At 38.5% G+C, this 18,380-nt stretch overlaps 1 protein-coding gene across 7 annotated transcripts in view; it reads left to right on the top strand.

The window, feature by feature from the left end:
- The window catches only part of Tsga10 (testis specific 10), a 104,734-nt gene that overhangs the window by 71,627 nt on the left and 14,727 nt on the right, over positions 1–18,380 (top strand). For all 7 annotated transcript variants that reach the window (XM_036167367.1, XM_036167365.1, XM_036167364.1 and 4 more), the window contains 3 exons: positions 600–710; positions 3,326–3,511; positions 15,760–15,969. In XM_036167367.1, the coding sequence (XP_036023260.1) occupies positions 600–710; positions 3,326–3,511; positions 15,760–15,969 (507 nt within the window). The remainder of the gene's footprint in view (positions 1–599; positions 711–3,325; positions 3,512–15,759; positions 15,970–18,380) is intronic.

Here is an 18,380-nt window from a genome sequence, read left to right as displayed (position 1 = left end):
TGTGTTTTTACTGATTTCATAAAAATTTACTATTTTAAACATTGTAAATAGAATTTTTTTTGTATTTCAAATATAGAGAATGTCTTTTTTCTCTTTCACTACATCTCTATGAAAGTGGTTCACAGATTTTCTTTATGAAAAATTTTGTTTATAGTAAACAATACCTGGAAATACTCATTCCTTAGCACAATTGAAGCTTTAACTCTTCACTAACTTGGTAGGCAAAATACTATTCCATTTTCTTAATTAGCATTTCTTTGGTTACTTGTGAAATTTAATTTAGTGTTACCAACTTATGCTCCTTTATGATGACTTGTTTGTCTGTGTCCTTTGCCTGTTTTCTCTTGAGCTTCTGTTTTTTTTTTGGGGGGGGGGCTGAGGATTGAACCCAGGGCCTTGCGCTTGTTAGGCAAGCACTCTACCACTGAGCTAAAGAGCTAAATCCTCAACCCGAGCTTCTGTTTCTTTACCACTTTCATATAAGTTTTTATATTAATTTTATATTATCTGTTTCAAATATTTAAAATTTACTTTATATGTTTTTACCTATAGGAATTTTTATTTATTATATTCAAATCTAGCTATCTGTTTTTCCATAGGTACTGTCCAAAAAATTGAATGATACTCATAATGAACTCAATGATATAAAACAGAAGGTCCAGGATACGAATTTGGAGGTTAACAAGCTGAAGAATATATTAAAGTCAGAGGTATATATACACATTTTTTCCTTGCTCATGATAACTACAAGTTTTCATAAGACTTAGTTTAGTGATCTATTATGCTCATCAGAACATTGAATCAAGTCTTCCTGTAATCAAATATTATAGTTTTGACTGTGGCAGAATAACTATATATAGTTAGAATCACCTGTCCCAAAAGATGACTTAAGAACATGTACCTTTCAGTTTGCTAAATTCAGAGGAAATACCCTAGGCAAGTAGATTCTGAAGGGCAAGGGGCATAAAATACTACATTTTCTGTTATAAACGGACAAAAGTGGCTCTTCCTGATTGTTTGATAGGGCAGAATGATGACACTGTCATTAGACCACCTGTTTCTTAGAGCCGTTTGCACATTTCTTATAGGCATTATTTGATTAGTCGTGGTGTGTGTGTGTGTGTGTGTGTGTGTGTGTGTGTGTGTGTGTTCGAGAGAGAGAGAGAGAGAGAGAGAGAGAGAGAGAGAGAGAGAGAGACGGAGACGAAGACAGAGACGGAGACAGAGGGTTCAGAGATTAACAAATGTAGATGTGTGTGTCAGCTCTGTAATACACAGCTTGTTTCAGGACAATAGGGATGTACTTTGGTAAAATTTCTAAAATTGTGTAATAAATCATTATCATAGATGTGGTATTACCTACATAAGACTCAAAGTGTGAGTGGGAACTTTAATTCCCTTGGCAGCATATTTTATTTAACATATAATTTAATATCCGTATACAAACTTTATTTTGGACATTTGTTCATAGTATATATACATAACACTTTAAAGGGCTTAGACTCATAGGTTGTACCCATCACCTTCAGGAGCTTTGGAATTTCTGAGTCTTGAGAGGCAGTACTTTAGTGCACACTTAATTTAATAGATGGGGTAAAGAACTTTCACATCTAAGGCCACAAGATGGCAATATTAACTGGATCACAATCAGTTTCTTACTAATAAGTAATTTTAACTGGGAGAACATTAGATTAGAAAGAGTGGGGTGTAAATTTGTCATACTTGGGTTATTTTATTTAGCTCAGGATTTCTGATAGAGAAATATGGTGTTAACAGGAAGGATAGTGTTCCTGATACTAATGAAATTATAACTGATATTTAAAGAACAAGTTAGGCAAACCACAGTACTAAATCTTTCTTCTTTCTGTGCTTGTGTAGTCTATGTGAGTGTGTGTGTGTGTGTGTGTGTGTGTGTGTGTGTGTGTGTGTGTGTGTGTGAATGTGTGTGTGTATCTACGTGAGTGCAGATGCCTGCAGAGGCCAGATCTCCTTGGAGCTGGAGCTTCAAGAAGTTGTGAGCTGCCCAACATGGTTGCTGGAAGCCAAACTTGGGTCTTTTACAAGAGCAGTATAAGCACTTAACTGCCGAGTTATGTCTCCAGCCCCTGAAATATGATTCTGAAGTAGCCAGTAATGGCTATTTAATGTAGTATATTATTTGTAGAACTGAATTTTCCCCATAGAAAGCAAGGCCTATCCAAACTAATTCATCTATGATATCACTTTGAAGATTTAAAAAAATCTGGTTCCCACAAGTGGTGGATACAGCTCAGTGGTCAAGCACTTGCCATCCCTAGTTCCACCAAAAAAAATCTGGTTCTGTATTGTATGTACAACTTATACATAAGTGTATATTATTAGCATATGTTTGACATTTTACTTCTGAGTAGTTTCTGACAACTTAATAGAAGGAAGCCAAAAAGAGGTTATAGTCTATGACCAAGAAAATTGATCCTCAGAGTCTTGAGATATGGCTTAGTGGTGAAGAGCACTCTTACAGAAGACTCAAGTTCAGTGTCTAGAACCTAAGTCACCTCCAGGAGACCCAAAATCTCTGGTCTCCCGGGGCACCAGCATTCCACATGCATATGCACCCCCCACATACAGTTAAAAAAATAATAAATCTTATCAGAAATTGACACTTAAGATATGAAAGCATGCAGAAACTCTATGGCCAGTGCAGCTCAATAAATTTAGAGCAAGGCAGCAGAACTTGAGAGCCAGGGAGTGCTGGTGAGAGTTCAGGCCAGCGGGTCAGCAGACAGTCCTGGGGGGGGTTCTCTTAAGAAGAGAGGAACGCGCTCCTGGGTGGGCAACGGGGGGCAGGTTGGGTCATGTTTCTTCTTCCTCTTCTTCTTCTCCTTCTCCTTCTCCTTCTTCTTCTTCTCCTCCTCCTCCTCCTCCTCCTCCTCCTCCTCCTCCTTCTTCTTCTTCTCCTTCTTCTTCTTCTTCTTCTTCCTCTTCTTCTTCTTCCTCTTCCCCTCCTCCTCCTCCTCCTCCTCCTCTTCTTCATTTTTCGAGACAGGGTTTCTCTGTGTAGCTTTGCGGCTTTCCTGGAACTCGCTTTGGAGAACAGGCTGGCCTTGAACTCACAGAGATCCACCTGCCTCTGCCTCCTGAGTGCTGGGATTAAAGGCGTGTGCCACTATCGCCCGGCAGATCATACTACTTTTTGTTCCTAACAGGATGACCATCTATCTTTCTAGGTTAGGAGGGTAAGTAGGATTTCGTCAAGGTTATTTGCAAGTGATTCTCAGTATTCCATATGCACTTTATGTTGGATACTTTTAAAGTTTTAAGGTAATACTCAATACTTACTTTTCAGGAATCTGAGAACCGGCAAATAATGGAACAACTCCGAAAAGCCAACGAAGATGCTGAAAACTGGGAAAATAAAGCCCGCCAATCAGAGGCAGAAAACAATACCCTCAAATTGGAACTTATCACTGCTGAAGCAGAGGCCAACAGATTGAAAGAAAAAGTTGATGCCCTTAACAGAGAGGTTGAGCAAGTAAGTTTATAGAAATGTGCTTACAGTATATCCTGTATTATATTTAAATGAGCTTTCCTTGGCTTTTCATAAGTTTAATATATTGACAAACAGTTTAATTATATAAATGCACTGTAAATTATAGCTTCTTATTCTTTTATCTACCTTGGTTCTCTTAGGTACCCACAACCAGAATAATCATCAGGTTTGTTTTTTTTTTTTCTAAATTGGGAACTGTTTCAAACAAAAAGAACACATTTTTGAAAAATAATAAAACACATCTATTCCTGTCCTACAGGTGTAATGACATTAGCATATTGCTACATTTGCTTTCATATATCTTTGTTTGAAGAAATGAAGTATCAAAGGCAGGAGCAATGTTTCAGTGGTTAAGAGCTCTTGTTGATCTTCCAGAGGACCTGAGGTCTGTTCCTAGGAGCCACATGCAGTGGCTCATACCACCTGTAATTCCAGTTCCAGTAGATTGACTCCCTCTTCTGTCCTCCATGGATATCAGCACTCATATGGCACACACACACACACACACACACACACACACACACACACACACAAATGAAAAGTTTATTAAGCTTTTTAATAACACAAATTAAAACTACAACTTTTCACCCTCATAGTAGGTGAGTATAGATTTCACGTTATTCTAGTTGCTTTTCATGAATTCACACTCCTTCTATGCACCCCTCATGCACCAATGATATATAAAGTTTTCTGCTTTCAGGTCAGTCTTGTATATTTATGTGCACATGTCAGTGAGGTGGCATGTATGTGGAGGCTAAGGTTGACATCTGTCATCTTCCTCAATCATTTTCATTTTGCCCCATGACCGTCCTGTCTCTGCTTTCCAAGTGCTGGGGTTATGGTTGTGCTCCACCATGCCTGACTTTTTTAAAACATAGTTTCTGAGAGATCAAACTCAGGCCCCCAGTTTGCATTGCAAGCATCTTACTGACTGAACTATCTTCCCAGACTCCCTCCCTTCCCTCCCCTTTTCCCTCTGTGTGTGTGTTTTAAGATGTTATTTGTACTTTCAATTATTTGTGTGTATGTGTGTGCATGTGTGAGAAAGAGGGAGAAGGAGAATGTTTGTGCATGTTAGGGCAGTGCCCATGGACATGAGAAGAGCATGTTGGATGCCCTGGAACTGGAGTTACAGGTGATTGTCAGCAGCCTGAGAGGCGCTGGAGTCAGACCTCTGTCTGACAATAGCAATGTGCTCTCTTAACTGTGAGTTATCCCTCCAGTTCTCATGCTTTCATTTATTAGGGCTCAGGATTTGGTTCTGTATCAGGTGCTTGCCTAGCACAGCTGAAGGCCTGAATCCATCCCTGGCACTACAAATACTTTTATTTAAATGATAAAATCTACTAGATATCTATTTGCAACTAGTCTTTGTTAAGGTCAGTAGCAATTTTAAAAGTCATCTGTTTTGTTACACAGATACTTCAGGCAGTGGTATATAATCATTGTATAAATATTTTCATGCCTTAATTATTCTCATATTAAGGAGAATTCTATTTCCCCCCTTTCTGCAGTAAAGTGTTCTGTAACAAACATTCTTTTTATTTCTCCTGGCTCTGTTTCTTTCTTCCTTTTTTTTTTAACCTTTCTAGAGCTTTATTGAGAGAGAGAGAGAGAGAGAGAGAGAGAGAGAGAGAGAGAGAGAGAACCAGAGAAATAGAGAGACAGAGAGACCGCATGGAGAGAAGACAGCAGAAAAGCCTGGTTCTGTTTCTTTAGGCTGATGTCTGGAAGCGAGTGTTGGATCTAAGACACACACCATTTCACTTATTTTATCAAATTGCCTTCTAAAAGTTTACTCTTGCCAGGTGGTGCACGCCTTTAATCCCAGCACTTGGGAGGCAAAGACAGGCAGATCTCTGTGAGTTTAAGGCCAGCCTGGTCTACAGAGCGAGTTCCAGGAAAGGCTCCAAAGCTACAGAGAAACCCTATCTCAAAAAACAAAGAAGTTTACTTTTGTGAGAAACCATGGGTTATCATTTGCTTAAATACTATTTTCAATCTTTAAATATTTTCATAGTTGTGTTTTGTGCTTCCCAGATTATAAGTGAAATTGAGTGTTTTTATGCTTCTTTTTAGAAACTATAACTGAATCTTTTAATTAAATGATGAGTGCATCCTCTAACATAACACAAATTACACAAAATTCTCAGAAGCAACAGTATGCATTAGAAATTAACTTGAAATTTTTCCTTCCATTATTGTTAGCAAAGTATTTTTTAAAATAAGCTTCTTCTGTGTTAAAAAGGATTATGTGTTCTAAAAACATTTTTAATGGACATGTAGGACCTCTCTAATACACTATTTCCAAATATGGCTAAGATGTTGAAGGCTTTTCCTTCAGCTGGAGTAAAACCACAATACCAGGAAGCTGGGAGTTCCTGGAGAAAGCTGACACTTTTCTGTTTCAACAGCAGGTGGCATGTCTGATGGAGAAACAAGTTGCAGGGTTTAGTGTTTCTTGACCACTTGGGGTTTACTGTTACATTTCTTTTGAATGGATTTTTCTTTTTAAATTTTTAAAAATTTGTGTGCAAGAGTGTTTGCCTGGATTCCAGACTCTTTATTCTTGTAAAAGATGGTGAATGAGCAGGTATGGGGGCGATGTGTCTCCCAAAACTTGCTTCCAGCTAACTTGCTTCTGGAGTTTTGGGTCTGGGGGTATAAATACCTCTGGACTGTTACTATTCCTCACTGCCTGGGTATAGTCAATGGTCCTCATCCTCTGGCTCTATGGTGGCCCTGTAACAATTAGCTGAGTAGTTAATTAGGAGTAGGAACCAGGAATGTGAGACCACATTCTTCTGGAATTAGTGACAAGGCAGTGGATCCTGATGTCCTCCGGAACTTGAGAGAGCAGGGTCCTGTCTGTGTCATTGTGTATGAAGAGAAATTTTTCTGCTATGGAGCACATACAATCAGCTCAGTCTCAGAATTGTTTGCTCAGCACATAGTGACAATTGTTCATCATGTTAAAAGAATATCACTTTGGATCCTCAGGAATGACATTGCATAAACACTTTACTAAATACCTAAAGAGAGGAAATGCACAAGAAGCAGCTAAAAATAAGAAAAGCCCAGATATACGCGGGAGGATAGACATTTCCCCCAGTACATTCAGGAAACATGGTTTGACTCACGAGGAAATGCAAAGTCCCCGGCTACAAGACTGAAAGCAAATACAAGGATGATCCTGTTGATCTCCACCTGGATATCGAACATCATTAAAACAAACAAACAAACAAACAAACAAACAAAAACCCATAAGTGGTGGTGGTGGTGGTGGTGGTGGTGCACGACGCCTTTAATCCCAGCACTCGGGAGGCAGAGCTAGGTGGATCTCTGTGAGCTCGAGGCCAGCCTGGGCTACCAAGTGAGTTCCAGGAAAGGCGCAAAACTACACAGAGAAACCCTGTCTCGAAAAAACAAAAACAAACAAACAAAACCAAACAAACAAAACAAAATCCTAAGGAGAGAGATCTTAAGCGAGGTAAATCAAGAGAGATGGTGGATTCCTGAGACTCTAGCCACTCAAGAGAAAGATCAACTGAGAAAACAGAGAAAACTCACAAAGGATAAAAGAAGCAGAAGCACCGCAGAGCAAGAGACCGTCTAGGTCCTCCTCTTCCTCTTCCAGGCATCTCACTCCTACAAAGCAGAGGAGTACCCCAAAGAAGCAGAGGAGAGGGAGGAGAGCACCACAGATTTTGACAAATCCAGACTGGGGACCAAAGACTTTGTGGGTCCAAATGAAAGAGGCAGCAGAGCTGGGGAACCTTTCAATTTTGAGCAAAGGGGAGAGGTTGGGGCAGAGGCTACTATTCTGGTAACAGTAACAACAACAGCAACAATGATTTTCAAAAGAGAAACCAGGAAGAGGAATGGGATCCAGAGTAAACACCCCAAAGCAAGAAGTGTATTACTTGCATGATGACCCGGAAGGTGAGGACCGTGACAAGTGGCTGAGCTGTGGCTGTGGCCGAGGAGCCTTCCCCTGGGGTCGGGGTCGGTTCATGTTCCGGAAATCCAGTACTAGCTGCAAGTGGGCCCACGACAAGTTCAGTGGGGAGGAAGGAGAAATTGAAGATGATGAGAGCGGGACAGAGAACAGAGAAGAGAAGGACAGTAGGGACCACTCGTGATGGAGCCCTTGCCCAGGGGAGAAAGGCGTTGGGGGAGGCCGGTGGTGCTAAACAGGGAGCCTCTAGAAGACCCTGCAAATCCCACCCCACAACCCACCAGCCACACACAACCCTACGACATCAAAGTACGCATCCCCAGTGTTGTCCCACCGGACAGAGGACGCTGGCCACAGAGCCTAGGATCAGGCCCGTGTTTTGAGTGGGCCACAAAACAGTGGGCTCCAGCTGTTTCTTGTTTGTTGTTGGTGTGTGGGGTGGGGCAGGGTAGGGAGGATGATGCTCATGCTTGGATTTGGGTTTTGTTTTGTTTTTTTCATATTAGGAACCAAATTTTCTTAATTTCATTTCATTTGTATCTAAGAGGAGGAACTGGGTTTTCAGTCTTTTCTCGTCTTGATTTTTAAAAAGCCCTTATATTTTTTCTTTTCTTTTTTTTTTCGTTTTTAGGCATATGTAGTAATATTAGCAGAAAGATTTAATTTGGGCAATTTTGATTCTTAAGAGAAAACAAAGCATGTGAATAAACGTTGAGGTGTTTGCCTCAAAAAAAAAAAAAAAAAAAGAGTGTTTGCCTGGATGTATGTGTCCATGGGACCCACGCAGGCAGGAAGAGGACATCAGATTCTCTGGAACAAATTACAGATGATTGTGAACAGCCTTGTGGGTGCTAGGATCCAAACCTTAGTTCTCTGGAAGAGCAGGAAGTACTCTGAATCATTGAGCAATCAATCTCTCCAGCCCATTGAATGAACTTTTCTTAAATCTGTATACATTTTTTTCTATTCAGTTGTTAATATTGTTCATATTAAGTCACAGGAGTCCTCTATATATTCTTGATTACACTCTTGAAAATTTAACAGTTAACTTGTCTTTTCATTTATTTGCAAGATAAAGAGATGTTAGACACAGATGCACTTAGAATTCTTATTAATCTTTTTCCATATGGTTTATGATCTTCTGTTTTCTAAGGAATTCCATAGTGTCCTATGACCTGAGAGACATTTTCCTCTATTTTATTTAAACTTATACAGAGGTTGGGACAGATAGGAGAAAAGGTGGGCATTGTTACTAAAGTACAGTCAGTGGGGAATGCTTATAATAGTCCTCAGTAGTCTAGGTTACTACAGCTTACAGCAGTGAATAACTAACGAGTTTGATATCAGAAGTTAGTATCAAAGGAGACACAACTGTTGATACCCTGATTTAGTCATTGCATATTGTATGCATGTATTATATTCCATCAATATGATGTGTCAATTACAAAACAAAAGTTATTCTAAAACTATAATTAGGTATGTGGAATATTTTTGTTAAGTGTCTATCATTCCCCCTTTTCCATGATGTTTCCTGAACTTTAAGGAAAGGGTGTGATATATATGACCCATTTATGGTTGACCATGCCAGACAGTTATTCTCTGCTCTTTGGCCAGTTGTAAGTTTCTACACTGAGCACCATCCAGTGCACAAAGACACCCCTCTGATGAGGACTGAGAGCTGCACATATCTGTGGGTATAGAGAGACATGTTTAGAAGGCAATTTGATGCTGTGTCCATTTAGCAAAGTAATAGGATCACACCTAGAACCTATGATCTCTCTAGCCATGGTTCTATCATTCTTTTTCTTTGAGATAGGATCTCAGTGTATAGCTCAAGCTGACCTTGAGCACATGATATTCCTGCTTATGTCTCCCAGGTTATAGGCATCTACTACCACACCAGGCTCATAACCTTACACATTTTCAAGTTACTGCTTTTTGTAATACCTTTATTGAGAATGATACCTGTGTCATACAGTTCTCCTAAGTATATTCACTGGTATTTGGAATATTGAGGGTTATGACCCTGTAAGAATGAGCACCTTTGAACATTTTCATCACCATTAAAAGATACAATGTCGGGCTGGAGAGATGGCTCAGAGGTTAAGAGCACTGCTTGCTCTTCCAAAGGTCCTGAGTTCAATTCCCAGCAACCACATGGTGGCTTACAACCATCTGTAATGAGATCTAGTGCCCTCTTCTGGCTTGCAGGGATATATGACAGAACACTATATATATAATAAATAAATAAATCTTAAAAAAAAAAAAGATACAATGTCAGCACTCAGGAGGCAGAGCCAAGCATGAGCTCAAGGCCATCCTGGGCTACCAAGTGAGTTCCAGGAAAGGCTCAAAGGTACACAGAGAAACCCTGTCTGGGGGAAGAAAAAATAAAGATACAATGTACTCATTAACTATCACAACCAGCTACCCCAATTTCTTTCGTGTCTTGATCCATATTGGGTTAGATTTTATACATAGTATCAAATATAATTTTACACCTCCCCCAGAGAAATCCTACTTGGTCATTATGCATAATTATTATTCTTTTTTGGTGTTACATTTGGCTTTCTAGTAATTTGTGTTGTTTTTTTCTTATAACGACCTGTGTGGTTTTAGTATCCAAGTGATACTGACTTCATATAGTAATGGAAATTATTTCTTTTGCTTCCAGTTTCTGTAAGCATTTGTATATAGTTGGTGCCAATTATTTAGAGGTTTGGTAGATTCAAAGCTAAAGCCATCTGAATCTGTTCTTTGTAGAAAGTTTTAAAATTTCTAGTCAGACTCTTTTTGTTATGGGCCTGTTCTGTTTCTCTTGGGTTAATTTTAATAGTTTGTGCTTTTTAGGAATTTTCCAATTTTGTTGAAGTTAATTTAATGGCATAGTATATTTTTATAATCCTTTTATTCAACAAGTCACCCTTGTGGTTGCTTGGAGGGTGTATGTTTTCCATGTCTTTGCTTCGCTGTGTTCTGTTTTTGCATAGTTGATATTTTTGTGTGTCATGAGTATGTTATGTGGTAAATACAGCTGAGCACATTTGTCTTTATACAGTGTCATAATTCATTGAATAACAGTGCATCACAATCTAAGTCAGTTTATTAGTTGCTATTTGCCTAGTAATACAAATTTTGCTTGATAGCTAGTTGATGGCAACCACAGATTCTTTTATTCTATTCTTATTTACTAATAAGTAATTAGTACTTTACACTTTACATATTTATGTACATGGGTTATAGAATGTCCAAAAATAGTTTAAAACACTTTGGAGTTCAGAAAGCCTGTCCTGAAGATGGAGGCAGAGACCTGACACAGGTGCAAGAAGGGTCTATAGGGTCAGATAAGACATTTCCTGAGCCAGCCCTTAGGTGCACAGCTACTCAGGGAAGGATTCAGGTGCAGGTCAGGGACTTTGCTTTAGCAGTTTTCCTAAACAAGATTCTTGAGAGAAGTCATTGACTAGTTGGAGGACCTTGGAGGGCTTCTTCTAAAGTCCCAGGTAAGGTTACATGTACTTTGATTGATAATCTCAGGACTCTGGTATTTCTAATATGATTTGGTAAGTTTTCTGATACCATTGTTCATTGTTCCTTGGAGCTCATTGACCAATCAATTTAGCTGAATTGGTGAGCTCCAGGTTCAGTAAGAGACCTCATCTTTAAACGTAACTCGGAAAATGACTGAGGAATACACTTGATGTTCATCTCTTGCCTCCACACCTATGAATGCACACAATCACATACACACACACACACACACACACACACACACACACACACACACGGGGGGGGGGTGGAGACATGAAAAGAGAGAGAGAGAAAGAGAGAGAGAGAGAGAGAGAGAGGAAGGAAGGGAGAGAGAGAGAGAAAGAGGAATGATTTAGAGTCACTTCTAAATGGGCCTCCAGCTCACAAATAATGACATGGAGACTTAATATTAATTATAAAAGCTTGGCCTTAGCTTAGGCTTGTTCCTAACTAGTTCTTATAACTTAAATTAACCCATATTTTTTAAATCTATGTTCTTCCATGTGCTCTTTACCTCATCTCCATTTTGCCCATCTGGTTTCCTCAACATCTGGCTGGTGATTTGTCCTCTCTCTCTCCCAGAGCTCTCTGTCCTCAGAAGTCCCGCCTAACCTTTTCCTGCCTAGCTAATGGCCATTCAGCTCTTTATTAAACCAATCATGGTGACACATCTTTACACAGTGTAAAGGAATGTTTCACAACAGTCATTCCTTCTTGGCACTTCAAATGGAGTAACTCAGATCAAGGCTGTTCTATGTAAGATGAAGTCATTCAGGGTCATGTACACATTGAAAGTTGATATCTGTACAACATAGACTCCCCCAGAGTAGGCCCTGCATGTTGGACTCATTGTCTCCTAGTACTGTCATCTGCCATTTTGTATCTGTTTACAATGACTGATGTTCATTCTGGTTGTGGACCCAGTTTTTCTGAAATTTTACAGGTCTGGCATATTATTTTTGTGTTCATTTGCTTTATTTCTGATTCAGTTTTGATATGCATGTGCTTGCCTTGAACTTGCTACATAACCTTGAATTTCCTTTTGTGTGTGTATGTTACCTGTGATTGAGCCTAGACATTCTACCACTGATTCATTCCCTAGTCCTTTTCTTACTTTCCATTTTGAGTCTTGTGAAGTTGGCCAGGCAAGCCTTCAGCTTTCAATCTTTCTGCTTCTTGATACCTCAGATTACAGGCCTGTGTCACCAAACCCAGTTTAACTAATTTTTTTAAATCTGTAATATTTTTCTGTTAACTAATAAGTATTTATATTGCTGGTACATTTAGCTTCACTATTGCTTGTTTCATGCTTTCTATTTTTCCATCTTACATACTTGGTTTTTTATGCATTTCTGGCTGCCACTGCTCATCAGTATAGAATTTACACATTCTATACTTTTTCCTTTAGATGTTAAAGTTATAATTGCCAATATAACCAACTTCCTAAGACTGTTTGACTAATGAGTACCATACCCTGCTCACTGGCACATACCTCTGCTTTCTTTGTCAATCTCCCTGTTTTCATAATCTTGTCATGCACTATTTTAATTTCACATTGTCTTTATATGTTCCAATACGTAATTATTGTTGTTCTTGTGATCAGTACTGTTTGTATCTACCTATAACATTATAAGACCTGTGTTCACTTGCTTCTTGTGTCCTGTTTCTTCCTTAGTTCCTTTTCTGTCCTGCCTTCCTGCAGAAACCAGTGTGTTCATTATTTCCATCTCATTGAAAATGACTAGTGTACCACTAGTCTTGAGAATTAATTTAGCTGAACATTGAATTCTAGATTGAGAATATTTTCCTTTATAATTTTAAAAATAACCCGGTAGAGGTTGGAGAGATGACTCAGTAGTTAAGAAGGCATGCTGATTTTGCAGAGGACTCAAGCTCAGTTCCCATACCCACATTGGGCAGCTCACAATTGCCTGTAATACTATCTCCAAGGGATTTGATGCCTTTTTCTGGCTTCCAGGGGGTACTTGCATGCCTGTAGTGTACACATACATAGACATACACACATACACATAAATAAAAATAGAAATAAATCTTTGACATAGTAACCCCTGTCTTTTTGTTAGTAGGTCTGTTTTTTTATTCTAGCCGTTACTCCTCAGACGTCTTCCTTTGCCATTAGTTTTCTCATAGTTGAAATCTGCTGTCACATGCCTAGGTTTGTTTTCTCTGGCTTTGGTATTTTGGATTTTTTTTTTTTTTCTGTTTCATTCAGAGTACTTGTAGCTCTTACTAGTTCTGGAAATTTTTCAGATATTACTTCTTGAACATTACTGTTTTCTAATTCACTCTACTGTCCCCTCAATCATTTCCCTTTGTTGACTGGTCTTTGTCATAGTTTCTGCATGTTTGTGTTCTATACCTTGTCTTCCAGTTCACGCTTCCCTTTTCATTTGTTCAAGTTTGCTCTTGATAGTTTTGTTAAGGCTTTTATTACAGAAACTGCCTTTCTTTCTAGAAGTTCTATTCAATTATTTTTCCATGAGCCTATTTTTCTTTTCAGATTTCATTCCTTAATGTCTTTAGTACTTTCCAGCGTATTTTGCCATGCCAATGAAAATATTTTTCTCAGGAATGTGGATTTCTGGAAGTGAGTTCTTGCTCTGTGGTTCCTATATCACAGGCTTTCCTTAAGCAGAATCTTCCACTCCATGGGATCCTATGTGGTCTTAGTGTGGCGCTGTCCCTCCAGGAGGGTGGATTTGATTTGTAAAGTGGCTCTAGGTTATCACTGACAGGGGACAAGCCTTATGCTAATATTTAGAACTAGAGATGAGTAAAGTACCATTCCAAAAGTAAGTCAGAATTAAAGTTTATATTTATCACAGAAAAAATTGTGTTCTTATCCAGAGATTGGGTCCAGATAAACTTTTGGTGGTTTCTGTATGGCTGAGTAGATTTTTCTCCTAGAGGCTTCTTTCATTTATAGTATATCATTCAAGAATCCCAGATTATGTAGAAGTCACAGTCACAGTTCTTTGTATTTGGTGTGTGTTTGTTTTCCTGGCAATTAAACCCATAGTCTTATGTTTGCTAAGCAAGGTGCTGTATCCCTGAGCTGAAAACCCTTCTATTGCTTTGCTTCTTTTGGATAAATGGAAATTTCTTTCTTCTCTGTAAGCTCATATGTGGAAATAATAAAATGATTTGTTGTGGAATGTGGTGGCACTTGGAAAGCAGAGGCAGGTGGAACTCTCTGAGTTCAAGGCCAGCCTGATCTATGCCTAGTTTACATAGTGAGTTTCCAAGCCAGCCAGAACTGCATAGTGTGATCTTGTTTCAAAACAAAATGTTATGTTGCTCAGTTTTATCTTGAGACTTCTCTCTTTAGCTTAATCAATCATTTTAGTAGAGGCTACAACATTCAGAGTGATCTTTCAAAACTCTGAAAGCCTGACTATACCACCTCACCATTTGAAAATCACAGCTTACTGCACCTCGCCTTACTGTGTTTGTAAGCTTCTCCTATTACTCTGCTCTGTGAGCTCTGAGTTCCAGGCACACCAGCCTTCTCTCAGTTTTTGGACCATGTTATTCTTTTGGCATTCAAACAGAGCTATGGCACTTTGCATTTTTTTTAAATGCTTCTCGCTATTTGTCTACTCACTGTTCAGTCATTTACTTAGGGAAGTCTTTCCTGACTCTGATTCTTTCAGTGTAGGTCAGGTTTTTTTGTTGCCTGCTATTTCCAGAAATATTTTCTTAATGTGTTTATACATTCATCTGTAATGTATTTGAATAATACAGAACCCCCTTAGTAGTAAAGGTTTGTGGGAGCAGAGGTAATTTTGTTTCCCATTGAATTTGTCTCTAGGCACAGTGACTGACTATAGCATACAAAGCATTCTGTAAAGAGGGATGGGTAGACAAATGGTTGGCTAGAAGGTTGATGTCAAGAATGAGTAAGAATGACTACAGAATGAAGGGAGATCAAGAGGTGAAAGGGACCTTGAATTATGGCAAAATAACATGTGCCAGGAGCAATTTTGGGTGCTTTATACTTGCAAAAGCACTTGTTAAAGAACACACATCTTTGCCTCCCAGCTCTGTTATCTTCACATTATAGCAAACAAATACTTCTCTGTAGGTGGTAGTGCACTTACGTAAGCATCACGCTAGGGGAGGGAAGGTGTGGGGAGGGAATTATTTTGAACATTTGAAAGCATTTATGTAACTCGAATCTCATATTATGGCTTTTAAAATATGCTTTTCCCCATAATTGGTTGTGCTTAATTTGTACTTGCTCAGAAGCTTTTTCTCTCAGAAGTATTAGAGTTAGAAAATGATCAGTCCTCATTTTATGATAGTATGACTGATGTAAACATGGCAGTGAAGAATTGAAAAAAGCTCTCTGAACGAGGCAGTGGCTATCATTTTGTCTTTGGCAGCAGCAACATTTGTATTGTAGACCATGAAAACTGTGCAAATAGAGATACAACTACAGGCCAAACTGTATATATCGTACAGGCATTGAACCTGCAGGCGTCTTAATAGGAAACAGTTTTTTCCTAATTGCATCTTTTAAACTACTCATAGGACTTATTAAAGAAACCCGAAGCCTCAATTTATCTCTCACAGAACATTTTGTGTATCCCATCAGCATCTATATCACTTAAGGTCTTCTATTCTAGTGCTGAAAGATTTGCCCCATTTTGTTGTTCAGGTTGACTTTCTTACATCTAAAATATTTACATCTGTGTATACAATCATCTTGTCTTTGCAGCACTTAAATGCAGAGCGCTCTTACAAATCCCAGATTTCAACTTTACACAAGTCTCTTGTGAAGATGGAAGAGGAGCTTCAGAAGGTTCAGTTTGAAAAGGTGTCTGCACTTGCAGACCTGTCTTCTACGAGGGAACTCTGTATTAAACTTGACTCAAGCAAAGAACTTCTTAATCGACAGCTGGTTGCCAAAGATCAAGAAATAGAAATGGTATGTAATACACTGAGAATTGCTGTTACTTTAACATTATTACAATTTTGAAAAAAGGGGTTTGTTTTTTATAAAATACTATATCAAGTGTTTGTGCCTTTAGCTTTAAATTGTGTTTTTATTATGCTTTTTAAAATTTATTTTTCAAGTTTAAAAGGTTAATTTATGACAGCTGTGTTCTAAAGAATTCAAGAACATAAAAAAACCCAACATCTTTCTTTGAACTCATAGTTTGCCATTGTGTTTAGTCAGAATTATAAAACACATTGACAGAGTTGTTAGCGAAGAACCACGCGCCTTATTCAGCTAAATTATAACCTTAATGGTATTCTTTTCAGCTAAATTTATCTAATAATTAGATGAGTCCTTTTAAGTTGTAATGCAGTTGATTGTATCTACTTTGCACTTATACTTGGATATTCAAACCATGCAGGCTCGTGCTCTCCAGGACCTCTAAATATTGGCATATTAAGCAGTTTGAGATGAATAGAGAAATAGAAGAGACCATAAGGAATTGCTGCCGAACTTGGGTGGATGGGGGCATTCCACATAGGCAACTGTAGAGAGGTCCATGTGGATTCTTCAATGAAAAGAAGTATTTTTAGTGACCAATGTGATATGTTTGAGAAGAACTGACTGGAAATAAGTCTGGAGGGACAGAATCCAGCTCTTAGTGTATAGGTATTGTACAGTGTAACTGAAATATCAGCAAATCTTGGTCACCTTGGTTATTGGTTATTACTAAAACCTATTGAATTTCTTATTTTGTTAATCCACCCTTTATGATATATTTGAGAATCATGTGTCTAGTTTATTTTATAAGAATCTATTAGTCAGCCGGGCGGTGGTGGCACTCGCCTGTAATCCCAGCACTCGGGAGGCAGAGGCAGGCGGATCTTTGTGAGTTTGAGGCCAGCCTGGTCTACCAAGCGAGATCCAGGAAAGAGGCAAAGCTACACAGAGAAACCCTGTCTCGAAAAACCAAAAAAAAAAAAAAAAAAAAAAAAAAAATCTATTAATCTTTTAATGAAGTACCATCTGCTCAAATTCATTCTTAATTATTTTTTATTTCACCATGAACTTTTTAATGATTAATTTGCTACTGTAAAAACTTAAAAATAATGATCTTTTATTTAAACACTTACTTGATGTTTTCTAATTGAAGAAGTCTTAGCTTTTTACTATAACAACTGAAATGATATAAAATCAAAGTATCCATAGTTATAAGCCCATAGCTTATAAAAAAAATAGCATGCCGGGCAGTGGTGGCACATGACTTTTATCCCAGCACTCGGGAGGCAAGGCAGGCTGATCTCTGTGAGTTAGAGGCCAGCCTGGGCTACAGAGCGAGATCCAGAACAGGCACCAAAACTCAGAACTACATGGAGAAACCCTGTCTTGAAAAACAAAAGCAAAAACAAAACAAAACAAAAAAATAGCCTGCCACTTGCAAGTAGAGTACAGTCCTATAGTAATCTTTTTAAAGTTTCAAATCATAGCCCTTAGCAGAACCCTGGATAAAACTTGCTAACAATTTAAAAAACATTTTCTGTAAGTTTTATAGCTTCTTCTTCCCACAGCATTTCAAAAGTACTTCTGACATTAACTGCTGTGACGCTGAACTGTTTATGTATGTGTCTTTATCTCTTTAGTAATGCCAGGATCATCTTTTCATTTTTATACTTCTTCAGTTATCAAGAACATTGAGATTAAAAAATCCCGTGGTAGTTTGAATGAGAGTGGGCACCATAGGCTCAGATGTTTGCACGCTTTCAAGAACTGTTTGGAAAGTTTAGGAGATGGCACCGTTTTAGACAAAGTGTGTCATTCAGGATGGGCTTTGAGGTGTCAGACATCCATGCCATTCCCAATTAGCAGTCTCTCTACCTCCTGCTTACATAAGGATGTAAGCTCTCAGCTTCTGTTCAGTACCATGCCTGTCTGCCTGCTGCCCTGTTCCCTACCGTGATGGTCATGGATTCTAACCTCTGAACTGTAAGCCCCCAATAAACACTTTTTTTCTATAAGATGCCTTGGTCATGGTATCTTATCACAGCAACAGAAGGTAACTAAGACAATTTGTGATTTTTTAAGGGACAGTTTTGCATCTAATTTAATAAATTATACAAAGAGTACTCGTTACCTAGTTTCCCTTAATGACTACATCTTGCAAAACTGTAGCCTGATATAATTATGGTATTAACTTCCAGACAAAAACAAGAGACCTTCCATTGTAGAATCTATCATTTTTCCCTTTTGCATAGTTCTCTACTATGTCTTGTCTGCATGCTTCTCAACCTCTGCCAGCTGTTAACCTCTTGCTCACTTCAGTAATTTTGTCATTTCAAGAACCAGTAAGAATGGGGGAAGGAAATGAAGGAAGGAAGGGAAGGAGGAAGGAAGGAAGGGAA

Source organism: Onychomys torridus, chromosome 18 (genome assembly GCF_903995425.1).
Source record: "Onychomys torridus chromosome 18, mOncTor1.1, whole genome shotgun sequence".
In the NCBI taxonomy this organism is placed as follows: Eukaryota; Metazoa; Chordata; class Mammalia; order Rodentia; family Cricetidae; genus Onychomys; species Onychomys torridus.
Note: the sequence above shows the minus strand (reverse complement) of the source record. Positions and strands in the feature narration are given on the sequence as shown.